This window comes from Helicoverpa zea, chromosome 14 (assembly GCF_022581195.2).
Source record: "Helicoverpa zea isolate HzStark_Cry1AcR chromosome 14, ilHelZeax1.1, whole genome shotgun sequence".
NCBI lineage: Eukaryota > Metazoa > Arthropoda > Insecta > Lepidoptera > Noctuidae > Helicoverpa > Helicoverpa zea.
The window spans coordinates 11,518,417-11,535,551 of NC_061465.1; the positions used below are offsets into that span (position 1 = coordinate 11,518,417).

The following is a 17,135-nucleotide window of genomic DNA, read 5'->3' on the forward strand; positions in this document are numbered from 1 at the left end:
GCGTACTAAGACTTTTCTCCGGTATTTTTTTCATAAAGAACCTTTAGGAATCTTTACTAATATTATGAAGATGAAAAGTGTGTTTGTTGGCTTGAACGCGATATTCTCAGAAGCTAGTGATAAAATTTAACCGATTTTGTCTCAGTTTTAAACAGCCAACTTTTGGGGAAGGCTGTAGGCTAGTTACCCCGGCACGGGCAGTTCCCACGGGACACAGGTAAAATCGCAGACGGAACCTATTGTTTTTTAAAAAACCTCTCAAAACCTTAGATAAATTGTTTTCAGACAATAGCAGGCTATATTAAGAATTCAGGTCTTTTAATCATGTTCAAAGAGATTGGTCCTTGGTTCCGCTAAAGCTATTTGAATTTTGGCTTCATATTTACCTTGGCAGATTTGAAAGTAATTAATTTTGGGATTATGAAGGAATTAGGGATTAGAATTTAGGAACGTTTAGCTGAAGAGATTTTCTATCCTAATTTGTAATCAACCACGTGTTCAGATTTGACTCGATTCATAATTTTTTAACATATTGAACATAGATATTTCTCATGTACTTCACTTTGACCAATTAATGTAAATGCCAGTTACAGTTGGTTTGCTTTGGCAATCAAACCACCTCTTCAATATTTTTTTCATCCCACCATCTCGGAAAGAGTAGTTTTACCCTTTGATATCTGAGCGCAAAAGCCGTTTTTATCCTCTAGAGCGGCAAAGTGATTTGAATTTAGAACATCGTGTGCAATACTCCATTTATGACAATCTTGATAAGACTTTTCAAACAAATACATATTAAACAAATAAAATACTGCTTAAAATAATTATTCAATTAATTAAGTAATTTTTATTATTGTTTTTACATAGATTTTTATCCTCGTTTCATTTTTAAACTGAGTTTTCAAATAAATGAACTTTAATAGGTACTACTTTTTAATTTGATACTCATATGTGCGCGCCATTTCGTTTTTTGCATTTAGAAATTTAAGTGTTGCACTCGAGTGCAAAGATTTTTCACCTTGTGCTCTTTTGATTCCCTCGCTATCGCTCAGGATTCGATTTTTGGAATCCTTCGCTTGCTCGGTCATCAAAATTGAGCCCCCGGTTAAAAAGCAACTTTGCACTCTTGTATAACAAATAACTATTAAGCTCCTTGCGATTTCAATTTCTTCAATCGTAATACTTCTATGAGAAACCTTATAAATCACAGTACGATGTTCAACTAATAAGTTTGGAGATATCAATTAGGCATATACAGTTATGTTGAACACTGGTTCTCGAGGTTAGCATACCCAAAAAACTTCACTTTCCTCACAAGAAACTAAACAGAATGTCATAATAAAACAATTTCTAACCTTCGGAATAACCCTAATCACACACTAATGTGCGGCCAGCCCTCGAGGTCAACGGTTCCACTCCCTGAGGGAATGACTCGAGCAATCTTCAGGCATTTGATCACGTCGAGTGTTCTTGGCAAGGCAGGACAAATTATATGGGATTGTAACGATTTATTTATTGATTGAAGGATCTTGAGGGGACTTGATATTAAAATGGGTTTATTTTGTTAATTATTGGCTTATGTCGTTAGCTCACTTCCTTGTTTTATGAAACAACATAAGTTGTTGTGAGTCGGAGCGCAGATATACGCGAGACACAACAGATTTTCTATTCAAATCAAATTATTTACTTTTTTTTTGCAAATAAATTGTTCTATAATTAGCGGCATACTAGCTGTTAATGATTTAAACGTTTAGAAAAGGACTAATTAAAACTGATTGCGGCTAAGAAGTGACGCTTAATTATTAAGTGGTAATTCTTCTCAGCTCAAAATGCAAATATTATTTAACTTCGGAATTGAAATATTAAAAGCAAGAATCTCGACTGCTTTATTTTACATCCATTAACTCCGTAAGTCCTTTTTCAAATAAAATTAAGTCCCTCGGTGTCTCTTTGACAGTTCTGATTTAATTTCCGATGACTGTCAGGTAACAGACAGCTAAAAATATTTTGAATTCATCAAATTGGAAATGAGGCTGCCTATTGTTTCTTTCACTTTTAAATCAGCTCTCATTTTTTTTGACTGATTTATCCACTGTGACAAGTACCATAAGTGAAGTATTGACCTTTTTTCACATGGTAAAAATCATCATATGACCCCTTTTTTAGTGATGGCAAAAATCATCAAACGATCCCTCCCGCTGTGGGTTAGCAGCGGTGAGGGAGTGTCAGACTTTTACTGACTAAAAATCCATCATGTTCCGTCGTAGGCCTTTTATGGACCAGGGCCGCGGTAACTCGTGAGGTATCTATAGACCTTATGTATATTTTTGTAATATAATTTACGAATTTGTTATAAATATATCAACAATTAAAGTAACCAAATCTATACTAATATTATAAAGCTGAAGAGTTTGTTTGTTTGTTTGAACGCGCTAATCTCGAGAACCGGGTTCGTGCAGAGGTTCCCACGGGATGCGGGTGAAACCGCTGGCAGAAGCTAGTAATATCAATAAAATAAATGACCCGTTGAGATACATTAAGTCATTTGTTATAGTAATAAAGAACCCGAAGACTCCTACGACAATTTTTATTATGCGTGAATAGATTACTGTCCAATGTTCCCAGAACAATTCGTTACAGGTATTCAGAAATACAATTTTACTGAACGTAAAGTACTTATTACATCATTAACACTTCATAAAATGTCTCGTAAATGTGTCAAGAACTTATGATGGTAGGAAAATATGGAAGCCGTCGCATTCATCTGTTTTTCTACATTTAATGTGTGTCGAATAAATAATGTTGTTTTCAGCTAACTGTAAATTATAAAAATAATGTAATTTTTTATAGGACATGGGATCAATGACTTTTGTAAATAATTTAATTACCTAAAAATCTATTTCTAATGTTCCAATAATATTTACTAAAGCAATATTTACTTAATTTCATCTAAAACGTTTCAGTTTTTTCCCGTCAGAGTCAATATTTCATTGTTGGTTAATCTAAATCTAAAACCATGTTAAAGTCCTGAAAGGTAGACTAGGGAAAGTCACTCATTTTGAATAGATCCCCAGATACAAGGCTCATAGGACTCAAGATTCAGGTCCAGCCCAAAGTCTTGTTAAGATAATGCAACTGGCATTAAAAAACAAACCAGTAATGTCAGTTCCATAAATAAAAGGCCAAAAAAACAAATACGAAACACTTCATAATTTAACGAAAGCCATTCAAACACATTGCCAGTCTAAAATTATACTGAATGCGTTTAATTAATACCGTGCGTAACCACACGCCGGTATTAATTATTTTGTAATCATTGCAAATTGAGGCTCTTATTAACAACGTTTGTAAATATACGTTTGATGACAACTGCGTAGCCTGGAATAATCTGATTGTTAGTTTTTTTTTTTGCTAAAACATGACAGTGACTTTCCACTATTGGTTACTGTTACAGCCTTTTCATCGCCCCACTGCTGGGCACAGGCCTCCTCTCACACGGAGAAGGATTTTCCACTATTGGTAATTCTTGTTTATGGGACTAGACCACAGATGCACTTGTTTGAGAGATGGTTTTTGATCGCTATGTGAGTTTGAATTTAGAGGTCCGTCTAATAACTGAATTATTTCATTTTAAACATTTACATAGCTATGAAAACATCCACCAATTTTTTTGAAAAGGTAAAGGTAGAACTAAGCAAATTTTTCTTTATATAACATCCAGAACATCACTGCATAGATTGAAATGCAAGTGCTAGCAATATACATACATACTGATAGGTCACATTAAAAAGTAGAATCTTACTTATATCCGAAAAACAAAAACTACCAATATATTTCACAACAGATTAAAAGAGTCTACATCGAAAGAAAAGTGGTTGCCAATCTATGTAGATATATATTGATTTCTGACACTTACGCGAATATTAGACATTTAAATAAAACTACTTTTACGGATTTTATCGCGTTACATTAATATTATTTAATCCCGACGTTTCGGATCCTTTACAGCCATCCTTTACCATGGATGCTGTAAAGGATCCGAAACGTCGGGATTAAATAATATTAATATAACGCGATAAAATCCGTAAAAGTAGTTTTATTTATATGTAGATATATTGTCAAATAGTCCTAAAGTTAACATACTACCTAATCAATATAATATTGCCAATACCATTTACTTAGTAATCGAATACAGAACGGAAGATTTCCCTCGCGATGTTCACATAGTACTAGCCGAAGAAAATCTTAATACATTAACCAGCTAATACTTATCAAGGTCTCAGGGTCTACAGGGATCTTCTCCTAACAATTCCTTTGGCCTTGACTAAAGGAGTTGATCAAGTATTTTTCTATCTTTTCTATATCAGAGACATTTTGGCTGATGTCCAGCAATGATATTAGGGTTTGAATTTGGGGGAAAGCAATTTTCTTTTTATATTTTATCGTCCTGATAGGTATCTGAAAATCTATTCATTCTCGCCTGGCACTCACAAATAACGCAGTTTTCTGTTGGTTACTTTTTTTTTCAAAATTGTTTCAGTAGACGCAGATTACCTCCTACAACGTCCAACACACAAAATTTACCACTTTATATATTTACATGCAAAAGAAAAAACATACTCGCATCATTTCATTCCTGAACCAAATCGACAGATCTTTTATCCGTTTTCTCATTCCTAAACTCTCACGACCTAAATCTAGTTCCAGGGCATAATAAACCTCAAAGTCGATCCCCTAGGTAATGCTGACACATGATAGACTTCAGGCTTCAAATTTGTCATTCCGTCACATTCAATATGGAGAGAAAATTAGTATGGAAAGTTCTGGAACCTTAGTGGTAAACCTATGTCAGGGGTTGACAGGTATGCTAAGTTGGGCGGTTTCTGATTACGTATGCCTAGTAAATGTCGTATCAATGTGGCCTTTGATTTGGGGTAGAAGGTGTATAAAGTTTCAAGGGTAAGGTTGTTGAACTTTGATGAAAAAGAGGTGGTCTATTTTTGCATTTCAAGCAAAACAATGTATGGGCTAATTGTTATTTCCAAACCCTTTTATGTTTATTACAAAAAAACTAGAAAATAAAAAAAAACTGTTAAGTCCTTACCTATAAACCTACGTAGGTGGTCCCGGTCATATTAGACTAAAATAAAAACGTGGGGCCCATTACCTAACTATTGCTGTAGTACTTTCTTCTAGAGGTATAATAGGTGTGGATTGCATCGACTTACTATAATCGTAACTGGAGATTTTGACAATCAATAATCAGCCGTAGCGGCTTCACCAGCGCACGCCGAGCTCATGATCTACCAAAGTATAAAGATATGCTTTGCCATAGGTAGGATTTCAGAGGGCCCCACGTTTTTATTTTAGTCTAATATGACCGGGACCACCTACGTAGGTTTATAGGTAAGGACTTAACAGTTTTTTTTATTTTCTAGTTTTCAGTGCACATAAAGTAAAACCGTTTAACTAAAAAATTTTTTTTACCGATTTTTTATTTTCTAGTTTTTAGTATTTAATGAAAATGCCTACCGAATATTCCTCATTCTATATATGGGTCAGCAGCTGTGAGGGAGTGCCAGACTCTTACTGACTAAAAACCGTTCTTTTTCGTCGTAGGCCTTTTATGTACCACGACCACGGTAACTCTTTAGGACAATCCCGCAGCCCAGGCAGGCCTTGGCCCTGTTGGGCCCCGTTGGGGTTGCGACAGTATTCTACTTGAGTAGCCCTTTCATTTGATACCCATATTGAGGGGGTTGTGGAAAAATATGTAATCCGCCATTTTGTACCGGCGGCCATCTTGGATTTACAATGTTATTGATATTACTATATTGTATTGTCATCGGAATTAAAGGTGTGTACCAAATTTCAGATCAATCTGACAACAGGAAGGCACTGAAATTTCAATTTCCAAATTTGACCCAAGAATGAATAAATAATAAAACAAACGGGGTGAGCTAAATAAAACCGTTTAAAAAGCAGTTAAAACCATTCCTAACTAAAAAAAATAATCAAAAAATAAAACAACTTCAATTCCCAAAAATCCGCTAACAGGGATAAAAGGCGCTCCAAGTAATGTTGTTACAACTTTTCAACTTCCGGCATCCGACGTCCAACAACTATTCGCAAATCAATTAAAACTTCAGCATTGGGATTAACACGTTACAGACTCCTCTTTACCTCAAAGTTGGTAACACATTTCCTGAATCTCACAGTCTATTGAGCAGGCTTGCTTAAACACGGACCAACTGGAATTTCAGCCTGACATCACTGAGAGTTCAGTCAAAGCTGTAGCATCGTCAAAGAGATACAATGGATCTACAATAGCTTTAAACGTTGTACTGGCTTATTTAATCCCCGCAAAGGCTAGAATGAGGTGGCTTGGTAAATGGGGATTTCATGGTCCGGTAATAATCCTTACAAAATACGGTGTGTTAAACCTTGTGTCTACAAATCAAGCCTCGTGTAATCGTAGCTTATGACGACGATTTTGTTTATAAGAATCTAATGGAATCCTAGATATAAATCAATTGTGTACTTATTGATTATGTTGTTAAGGCATAGAAAGGCTAATAATATAAATGAAAGTAAAGTTAAAAACTATTTTTAACCGACTTCCCAAAAAGGAGGAGGTTCTCAATTCGGCCGGTATGTTTTTTTTTTTTTTTTTTATGTATGTACATCGATTACTCCGAGGTTTATGGACCGATTTACGTGATTCTTTTTTTGTTCGACGCGGAATAGCTGCCAGTTGGTCCCATAGTCATCAGGTCAGGATCTGATGATGGAAACCCTGAGAAATCGAGGGCAACCTTCGAAAGTTGTAGGCATACATAAGGTAAAAACTTGACACTCAGGCGTATGCCTGAAAGCACTATTCAACAGTGAAGGTTTGGAGCTGACCTGATGATGGAGACCAGAGAGGGTCGAGGGAACTCGACAACTGAATATGTAAACTACCTCGTGTTTCGGCTTATATTATTTGAATTGACTAGACCTTTGCAACAGTGAAGGTTCGGAGCTGACCTGATGATGGACACCAGAGAGGGTCGAGGGAACTCGATAACAGAATATGTAAAAAGCTGTAAATAAAAAACTTTTTTACAAAAAAATTAAACCGACTTCCAAAAACACTAAAAAGCAAAAAAAATACTAATTTTAGGTGCATCGGCCTAGAAGTCGGTGGCAAAATTAACTTAGTAACATCCATTAGACACCGACTTCTAGGCCGATGCACCTAAAATTAGTTTTTTTTTGCTTTTTAGTGTTTTTGGAAGTCGGTTTAAGTTTTTTGTAAAAAAGTTTTTTATTTACAGCTTTTCAGTGATACAAATACTTGTCACTATCCATATAAGTAGAAAGTTCTCATCAATACAAAGAATATAAGCCCAAATACGAGGTATTTTACATATTCAGTTGTTTTTTTGCGTTTTAGTGTTTTTGGAAGTCGGTTTAATTTTTTTGGAAAAAAGTTTTTTTATATTTACGTCCTTATCTACTTAAATTTAAATAAACAAGCATAAGTTTCATCACGACACCCACATTCCGACCTCTAAATGTTCTTTTAATATCTAATCCTATTACTTTATAAGCTTAAGAACTAACCTTGCCATCGCTCTTCCAGTAGATGAAGAAGCCATACTCGTCGACTTTGAACAGGCAGTTCTGTTCAAACTCCGTGTTGTCCTTCTCCTCCGTCCAGCGGTCGAAGGTCGCACCCTGAGAGATGAGGAGATCAATTAACATATAACCAAAGTATTTATTCGCGTTTATAACGCATATAGGACACATAAAGGACAAGCGCATATACATAAAAACATGGTAAAACAAAAGACAAGGTAGGAGAAAAATATGCGTCGTAAGAATATCACGTGGAGAACATAGGGGTTTACATAACAAATATGAATATTGAAATCGATTTAAATTAACATAAGGCATGTTAACTAGTTTAGAATTAATTAATCATTTCAGTAATCAATCAGTTAATTATGGAATTTCATTATTCAAACATTTCGGGTCTAAATTCTAAAATGCTTCGCTTTGGTGGTCTCTGGGCGTAAATGCTACTAAGCACTAAGGATATATAAACGTCAATATACGACTCTTTTCTGTGGAAGAAGAGTTCATTTACCCTTTTGGGATAATAATGTACCTTTAAGTTCTTATAGGCCAAGCAACTAGGAGTAAAGATTCAGAGAATTAGGAAGCTTCAGAAAATTACAGCTTCCAAAGAGCAGAGGCGGCAACTATCGTAAAGCGGTATTAGGCTTAGTTGTTTTAGCGGTATTAGACACAGTTGCAATAAGTAACAGTGTCTGACAGAAAGTAGGCACTGAAAATGAGAATACATTTTACTGCCGAACGGCAGTTTCCTAAAACCGAAGTAGAAAAATGAAACGTTCGCACATAAAATTTTTATTCAACATTTTATTGAGTACCCTTCAAAAGTAGCTTATAACAGCCAATTAAGGCCGTGGTTACCGATAAACTCCCCATAAAGTTGGTGTTTATTGTCCCTATCGACTCGTGTCAATATGAAGACTGTCATTGGTAAGGCGCAGCGTGGGTCTGTATTGCCGGCTAAATTGTTTGTATGTCGTAAACCGTGTTTGTTGCAATTAGTAGCGACTTTAAACTGGACTGGAGTTCATATGAGCTGGCGAAGTAAGATGTCAATTGTGTTTTATTGGATTCATGTTTTTTTATAATTCTCAGTCCTTAGGTCCTTATTTCAATACGGCGCCGGATTTCACGGTGTACCTATTGATGCTGGAGACCTTTTACACAGTCCTTTATCTGATTTTCAGTCTTTTCTGCCTAGCATTTTCACAACTATCTATACTGTACCTATGTTGAAATCACCTTTCCGTCTTACTGGATTCAGTTGTGTATACTAGTGATTTGCTTAATCACACAGTTTTCTGTATATTGACTTATCTTATACATAGATAGAGTGCAACACTGTCATACTCATAAATATCCTCACATCAAAGAAGAATAAACGCCAACCCAAACAAGACTACAATAAAATGCTAGAAATCTTTGTACAAATCAAATGGAGCCGACAGTAAGCCGTGATATTTGTGTAGCCTACCCGGAGTCGGTGAGCAGATTACGACTCACCAGCTCACAGTACTTCGGTAACTGGGATTAGAGTGGGGTCTACTGATAGCGGGGAGAGAGTTACAACTGTCATTGTTACTGCTGAGTTTTATGAAATGGGATGAGTCTGAATTTTCGCAGACGGCGTTAAATCTAACTGTGTAGCTACTCCTGGTGAAGGCAGAAAAAGTCATGGTCCCCTTATTGGCCTTGGTTTTGAAATCAGACAGTTTTCTGTTTATTGATTATCATATGGATGAAGTCCGAGAGTTTCACATCCCTAAATGTCTTCACATCAAAGAAGAATGAACGGGAATACAATAAAATGCTAGCTCTCCGTGTACAAATCAAATGGAGCCGACAGTAAGCCGTGATATTTGTGTAGCCGACCCGGAGTCGAGGTGAGCAGATTACGACTCACCAGCTCGGTAACTGGGATTAGAGTGGGCTCGACTGATAGCGGGGAGAGTTACAACTGTCATTGTTGCTGCTGAGTTTTATGAAACGGGATAAGTCTGAATTTTTGCAGACGGCGTTTTGAAATTGTTGTGATTTTGCTTTTAAAGGAGCAACTCTGTAACAGATAAGATTCATCTATGTACCATTTATAGGTCTCATGACCTGCAGGGGGCTGCGGGATTGTTCGAAAGATTTACCGTGGCTCCAGTAACAGAGGGCGCCAGAAGAAACAAAAGTGAATTTCAGACAGTAAAAGCCTGATATTCCTTCTTGCTGAACCCACAAATGGTCTCTCAATTTGAAACATTTCCCCCTTAAAAAAATAGTTATTCCATCGCAAAATGCTAACATTGGCACCCCACCCATATGTCGGGTAAGCATGTGCGATCGAGTCTGATTTACGTCGCGTTCGGCACCTCACGTAACTCGATCGACTCGGGCTTTCTTCACTGATTACATTATCTTTGATCTAGCTCGAATGAACTGTAACAAATCGGGTTTTACAGTGAACTGTTTTATTTTGTGCTTGTAATCTGTTTGTGTGTAGTGTCTATTGGTTGAGGAGGATTATTTCGCATTCTTTACCGACCTTTACTAACGATTCTCTGTTTATTTTTTACATGCTTTGGTAAGACAAATCATAGGTCATCAAGAGGAGGCGCTTTCTGACCTGACAGAGTTTTTACGTTCATGTTTTCCACCGAGTGAACCTTGAGAAAAGACGATAGCTTGACAATAGAAACTCTAATGCGTCAGTTATCTATCATTATCATATTTCCTCTTATGTAAGAAGGTTAAATGAAATATTTACCTGTAGCAACAAGTCAGGCACAGGGATCTGCCAGTTGAACTCAAACTTCTTGGTCATGGTGCTAGCTTATCAACGCCTGCGCACTCGGAAATTCAGCAGGAGGACATTCTTGGCGCCCTGGGGACAAAAGAAAAACAACCATGACTAATTTGACAAAAGTATACTCTCCATACGACGAATTTTTGCGTCCTTTAAATGGAACGTTAATGTGGCTCTTTTTTGATTCACCAGAAGCCTGATACATTAACGAGAAATCGATTAAATCAGGATATTGTAGTAAATATTATCCTCTACCCGAGAACACAGTTTCTCCCTTTCCAACAACGGCATCTACAGTTTAGACAAGACAAATTTCCTTATTTAAACAATAAACGCATGGACAGACACTCACTCAAGCAATACGTAATCACATACATATTGATTCACTTCATGTTGACACAGGAGGTGCCGTGGACATAGTTGGACCTATATCAATATAGAGAGCTGATTAGCATGACTGCGAATGACAACTGTGATGGGAACCAATTAATTTATGCGTAATAGGATGTTAATTGATGTATCTGAGAGTTTGTGCCGTGCCTATCTTGGGGTGTGGCTGTATTGGTTTTGATAGTTATTGTAGGTTGATTATTAGCAATAAGGTTATTCTACATACCTGACCTAACATCTTTTGTTTATTGCACCGAGAGAAGCAAGCGGAAAACTATTTTCGCAATATGAGCTCGTCAATAAACAAAATCTGACTCTAATGGACGAGAACGGGCAAAAAGCCGCAAGGCTATCATGTTTCCTTATCGAAAAATAAGGTACAACGTAGAATTAGTTTAATCTCAAAATCTGGACAATTCAAAGAGTACGCAAATGCAGTCACTAAAAGAATGCAAATTAAATCTTACAAGCTATGAAAAGGCTGAACTAGCACCAAAACTAGATAACTATTCACTCCTTCCAGAGAGTTAGTGTGATGTTATCTCATAATGTTTTTGTCGGCTTTGCCCGAGGACCTTGCCGTTGTCACTTGATAAATTATCTCTGACCTATTTCGGCGGGTTTTTAGTATACGTAGTCACTGTAGTCAGAGGATACTTGTGTGGAGGATAGTTATGTGCTTTTTGGAAACTGCTCAAGCTGTGTGCTAATATAATTACCACGACAATAATAATACCAGCCTGTGTCATCATATCATTAAAGTTGACTCAAAAGGGCTTCAGTCCCATGTTTGATTTCTGAAAATCCGGGACTTTATATGAAGATTTTCAAGCATGGTAAAAAGCAGACCTTATATTGACCAAAACAATTTAAAAGCCAACATCATAAAACTAGCAAACTTCTTTCAATAACCCGATCCCATACAGTAGCACACTACAGATTAGCTAATCTTCTCAGATCGCCACAATAGTTCAACGAATTTGAACTCCTGACCTCAATCGTCAATCAACGCTTCGGATCGGCCAGTCACAGAGCTCAGAGGCTCAGAGATCAATCCAGCGTGGATTTCATAGACTTAAGTGGTGTTTCAGATAGCCTTGGAGCCTTATTGAGTAAGTAGATAAGTGAAACTGGTAGTTCTTTGAGTTGTTTAGCTGGATTGTGGATTTCTTTTGCGCTATCGTGCAAAAATATAGGGTTTTCATTTTACAGTTAGCCTTTTCTCACCATATACTTTGTCATCAATAAACATCATCTTTTGTTTCACAACTAACATCTCAAGCTGATCGATTAGATCGCCAACAATTTAAATTATGATTTTGTAACTAAAGGTTTTCTTTCATCATTAAATTATAGCTAGGCTATTTAAGCCTGATTAAATTACTTAAAGCACGTTTTTGTTTGTTTTTATTTTATTTATATGTTTCTTTCACATATTGCATCTCGTATCTGGGGTCTGTCTTAGCATGCCATAGCCAGCGATTGGATCAAAGCGCTCATTACAGTTATGTATTGATTAGGTAAATGAAGTAGGTAAGATAAGAACTTTCAGTTTATGTTTTTGAAGTGCTGAATAAAACAACACTGAGAGCAAAAATAATTAGTTTCACTACCAACAAAACTATTTAATTCCACCAGGATGAAACAAAATGCCCTCACAGAACCGGTCATCCGTGCAGGTACACAAATCTCGTGCACAAACAGCGCCAAACAAATGTTTGTTGCCAATACAAATGTTTGGTCCAATGTGGTGTGCAATCAAGCAATCACGGGATCGAAAGGTGGATTGATTCGTATGGGGAAATGAAGCTTCATAGCCTTAAGGGTATGGCAGAAATTGAGACACAAATGTCAAATGTTTACTTATTTATAATTGATCACATGGATAGTTTATATGTGTATTTCAAGTATTTGGTCTACCCATCCAAAGCAGACTCGTCATGATAAAACAGTTAATATTAATGTTCAACTTCTCTGTCCATTACTATAGATAGGTACTCAGAAAGTATATCTCCTCGTTAACTAACTGATGAAAATCAAAACCGTTCCCTTACACCTAAAAACATCAAGTTCAAAAACCACAATCTAGGTTGAATACAGCACAAACAACCAACCCAAGTATAGCGTGTCAAAGGCAACTTACTCAAAATCCGTGCCCACTATTTCTTGTCACTCCCAATTATCCATATTGCTTTCCACAAGGATCGTTAACTATCTTATCTGGGGTCCCAGAGGTCGGGTGCTGACCTCCTAAGCTCGGGACGACGGACTTGAGCCCCTAAACGGGGAAAGAGGGAAAAATTGAGGAAATTCAAGAGGTTTCGCTCCTACGGTTGAATTTTTACGTAATATGAAAAGTATTTCGAAAGTTTGGCGAGCTTAAAAGTTTCGAGGATTCTTGAAATTGTGGAGTTATTAGATTTCATGGAAGATTTTCCTTGGATACCGAAATTCGAATATTAATTTATGATCTTTTAACTGTTTGTGCCGTCGTCGTCTCGACTGTCTGGAATTCAGACTAAATTAGGTTCAGATAGAAACACAAATGAATTCACTTTTATAAATGCTGTAATTTTTAAGTCTGTCTGTCTGTCGCGTTTTGACGATAAAACTAGTGAACAGAATTAAAGAAGTAGTAGTTATGACGAAGTTGGTATAGTCTCCAGATCTTGAGAAAAATCATAGGCTACGTTTTATCCGGGAGCGAAAAGTTGTATCCTTGGGACGCAGGAGAATCCGCAGAAAACAGTTACTGAACTATAAATTGATTTCGACTTAGTACTGCCCAAAAGCCATTTATTTGATTTACAATAGTCAACATACATCAGTCGGCCTACTCCTTTGTCTAATACCCAAGTTTATGATGAAAATAAATGGTTTCAGTAACCCACGGGGCTGAAGTTTCGTCATATTTCTATGGTTTCCTAAAAGCACTTGTTTACTTCAATTATTCAAAATTAAAATACCGCCCACGTTTGTAGAAGTGGTCCAAAACGTGCTTGAAATTGCAAAGTAATTTATAAGGCTGGAACACGTTGCTTGGATTAAAAGTTGAAAGGTTTTTGGCACTTTCATAAGGATAAATTACCGTTTTAATGGTCTGGAATATTTTAAAGATACGAAAGTTTTCGTAAATTATGAGCTTTTGGAGGATATCGATTTTAATCTAGAGTTCAAGTTTAATAAAGTATTAAGATGCTTGCGGATTTAAAATTCAGATAAACTGCCGGATACGTGATCAAAATCAAGGAGGAACATACATACTTTAAAAATGTAAGCCTACTATGAAGAGGTCATTAATTTATGTAACAAACCGTTCAATTAACACTATTAAATCTTCACCTTCACACTTTCACTAGATAAGATGTAACCACACATACAACTTACTGTTAACTGATATCAGTAAGGTTATCTACCAGATAGCGGGGTCAGCACAGATCAAAGCGCATACGCACGTAATGGTGCATCGTTAGCGAATACTCTTATCAGTTAGGCAAAGTCCGTTATTTAAAAACTTTATAAATATTTTGCTGCTTGGAGACTAAGCTTTCTACAAGATCAATAAATACTATGTATCTATTTGATTCCAGTGCCACCAAAAGATGGACGGACGAAATGGCCAATGTAGCTGAGAAGCAGTGATTGCGGGATGCTGAAGATCGAGTAGTGTGGTCCACCTTGCCCTCCGCAGTTTACCTTACTCCCTAGTCCAGGAGTTGACGTCTTTCGGTTGAAACGACAACTATAATTCTGTTAATCTAATTACGATATTGATTTTAGGATTCCGCATCCGATGGGTAAACCAGAACCCTATTACTAAGACTTCGCTGTTCGTCTGCCACCAGGGTGTATCTCGTGAACCGTGATAGTAAGAGGAGTATATCTATCAGTATTTTTTCTATTGTCATGATAATAAAACTCAATAACCACAGAGCGTCTTTTAAAGAATGTACAGTCATAAAAGTACTCCCAAAATCCAGCTCACTGGACAGTTTTGATACTGTCAGCGCAAGACGCAAGCAATCGTCAATTGTCGATTACGTGCGGTCTAGCGGACAGCGGGCCTAAGTGGCAAGTTACCGCAACTCAGTCGCTAATGGATGCGGACAGCGACCATCGATGTAATGAACTTAGTTCACTTAGACAACTTAGTTGGGACTGTAGAGATCGGCGGTTGGGAGTCTGCGAGTCTTTTATGTGGTTTTTGAGAGTTCAAAATGAAGTTCAACCTTGTATAGTGTAGCCTAAGTGCCTACAGAGACGACTGTTGTAGTTTTATAGTTTTCTATGAAGCTCTATCTATAGAAGATTGGTGGTTCGTGTTAAATATCAACTTTTGTGAAGTAAAATTCCAAAACGTAAGTTTCAAAAAGATAGAACCTAATGAGGGAGTCAACCTTATCATCTATCAAGTGTCAGAGTTTTCTCAAATCTGCTTGACAGCCTCTGACGTGAAATTGTAACGACTGCTACTGAGTAGCATTCGAGGACGCTGGCTTTACGTGCCCTCTCGAGCAAAGCGGTGTAACACCGTCAACTTCTAGACACTGAGCTGTTTTGTGAATGCTTCTGAAACCCACAGCCTAGTTAAACAGTTCCTACATTTGACACTCCAATCACGAATCTGTTAAACAATACCTTTGCGCAAATGGTGAAGCCAAACGGACCCTTTACAAAAAACATCACTTCAAAGTGAAGACCTATACACAACACGCGCACAGACCAACAAACACAAACGCCATTACATTACGAAACAGTATTCTGCCTACGCGTGTCCGGCCTACGTGAGGCACGTGGTACTCGCACGTTTGTGAATATATTCAGAGGGTATTATACCTTTTTTCTACCAATGACGTCTCTGAAAGGGTGAAGTGTATTGTCCAATTCACCTTTACGCTTCCATACGTAACAAAAGGCGATTTTTTGCTAGGCCCAAGTTTCATGGAAATATTATAAAAAGGATTATGCGTTGTTCAGAGGCATATTTGAATTTCTTAACTGGTTTTCTTTCTCGGTAGAATGATACACGTGGCGAAGATCATGTGTTGTATGAATTTCAATTGTTATATTTATTCATGAGTCTCTAAGCTGTATTTTGCAAACGAAAATGGGAACAAGATTTTAAGATGAAAAACTCATTAGTGATAATTGTGTGAAAAATAATTGTTTAATAAAAAAAAAAATAATTGTTGTTGTTTTCACAATTCGTTCGATGTCGCACAATTATTTTTGAATTATTTCAATGTTAATACGAATAAATGAATAAATAAGCATTGAGAGATTTTTGTTACATTTTAAAATGATATTCGTTTTGAGATTTTTATGATAAACAACAACTAATTTAAATGGGATATTTAAAAGCTAGTTGAAAGCGACCTGTGACTAGTGACCTATTATAATTTTATATTATTTAATTCTGTCTTACGATCGAAGTGTTCATGTTTTTTTTTTTCTATTTTATTAAGACAGAAAGAGAGTAATATTTTTATTTTAGTTCAAATAAATGTTCTTAAAATCCTAGTTGCCATTTTTACGTGTATTGTAGGCGTATACATAACTCCGAGTCTAATCTCAACATCACAGCAATGAGTACATCAAGTTTTCAAAATATAAAAAAATACATAATTTTCTACCTGATTGAATTACTAACGTACCTACTTAATCTATGACGTAGGCGTCAGTGACAAAAGAAAGAAGTAGAAAGGGCAACAAGGGCTCACGAAGAACAAAATGACTAGCGGAGGTGCCATAACGGAAAGAAAGTAGCGTGCCAAAATGCGGGTGAGCGTAGGACGACGAACGTTATTGTTTTCGCCCTTGTACAAATTCTTTAGACCTGGCGATTTTTTGTTATACCAAAAATTGTTGACAAATGACTCAAAGAATCCGAACGCCTCGTTACTGATCGTTTTGGTCATGGCCACCACACGAATTTGACCTAGAAGGAGGCACCTGACCTACCTGCACCATTGGCATCTCTGCCCATCTTTCCTTACTCCATGGCTACACTTGACTTTCTTACTAATTAACGCGTATTGTTACAAAGGGCCTTTACAGAAGTTACCACTTAAAGCTAGAATAACGTTTTGTTGCGGGATCAAATTGTCGCTTTTGTTCTCATAATGGATACAACAATGGCTGGTAAATGGGACAGAGAAATATATCGAGTGGACACGTGACGTTTTCTTAGATATTTTTACTTGTTAATGTACATTAGATATTGTTATGAGCTGGTTATTGAACTTTGTGAATTACCATGGGAGTAAGATTGGTAAGACCATGTAGTAAGTCCGTAGCCACGGTGTCTTCTAAGAAAGATGCGAGGATATCTAGC

The 17,135-nt window shown here is 36.7% G+C and overlaps 1 protein-coding gene across 2 annotated transcripts in view; it reads right to left on the reverse strand.

The window, feature by feature from the left end:
- Nucleotides 1–17,135, reverse strand: part of LOC124636241 (1-phosphatidylinositol 4,5-bisphosphate phosphodiesterase) — an 87,935-nt gene that overhangs the window by 46,568 nt on the left and 24,232 nt on the right. For both annotated transcript variants that reach the window (XM_047172228.1, XM_047172230.1), the window contains exons 2-3: nucleotides 10,373–10,489; nucleotides 7,606–7,719 (exon numbers count right to left, since the gene is read on the reverse strand). In XM_047172228.1, the coding sequence (XP_047028184.1) occupies nucleotides 7,606–7,719; nucleotides 10,373–10,429 (171 nt within the window). In that variant the 5' untranslated portion in view covers nucleotides 10,430–10,489. The remainder of the gene's footprint in view (nucleotides 1–7,605; nucleotides 7,720–10,372; nucleotides 10,490–17,135) is intronic.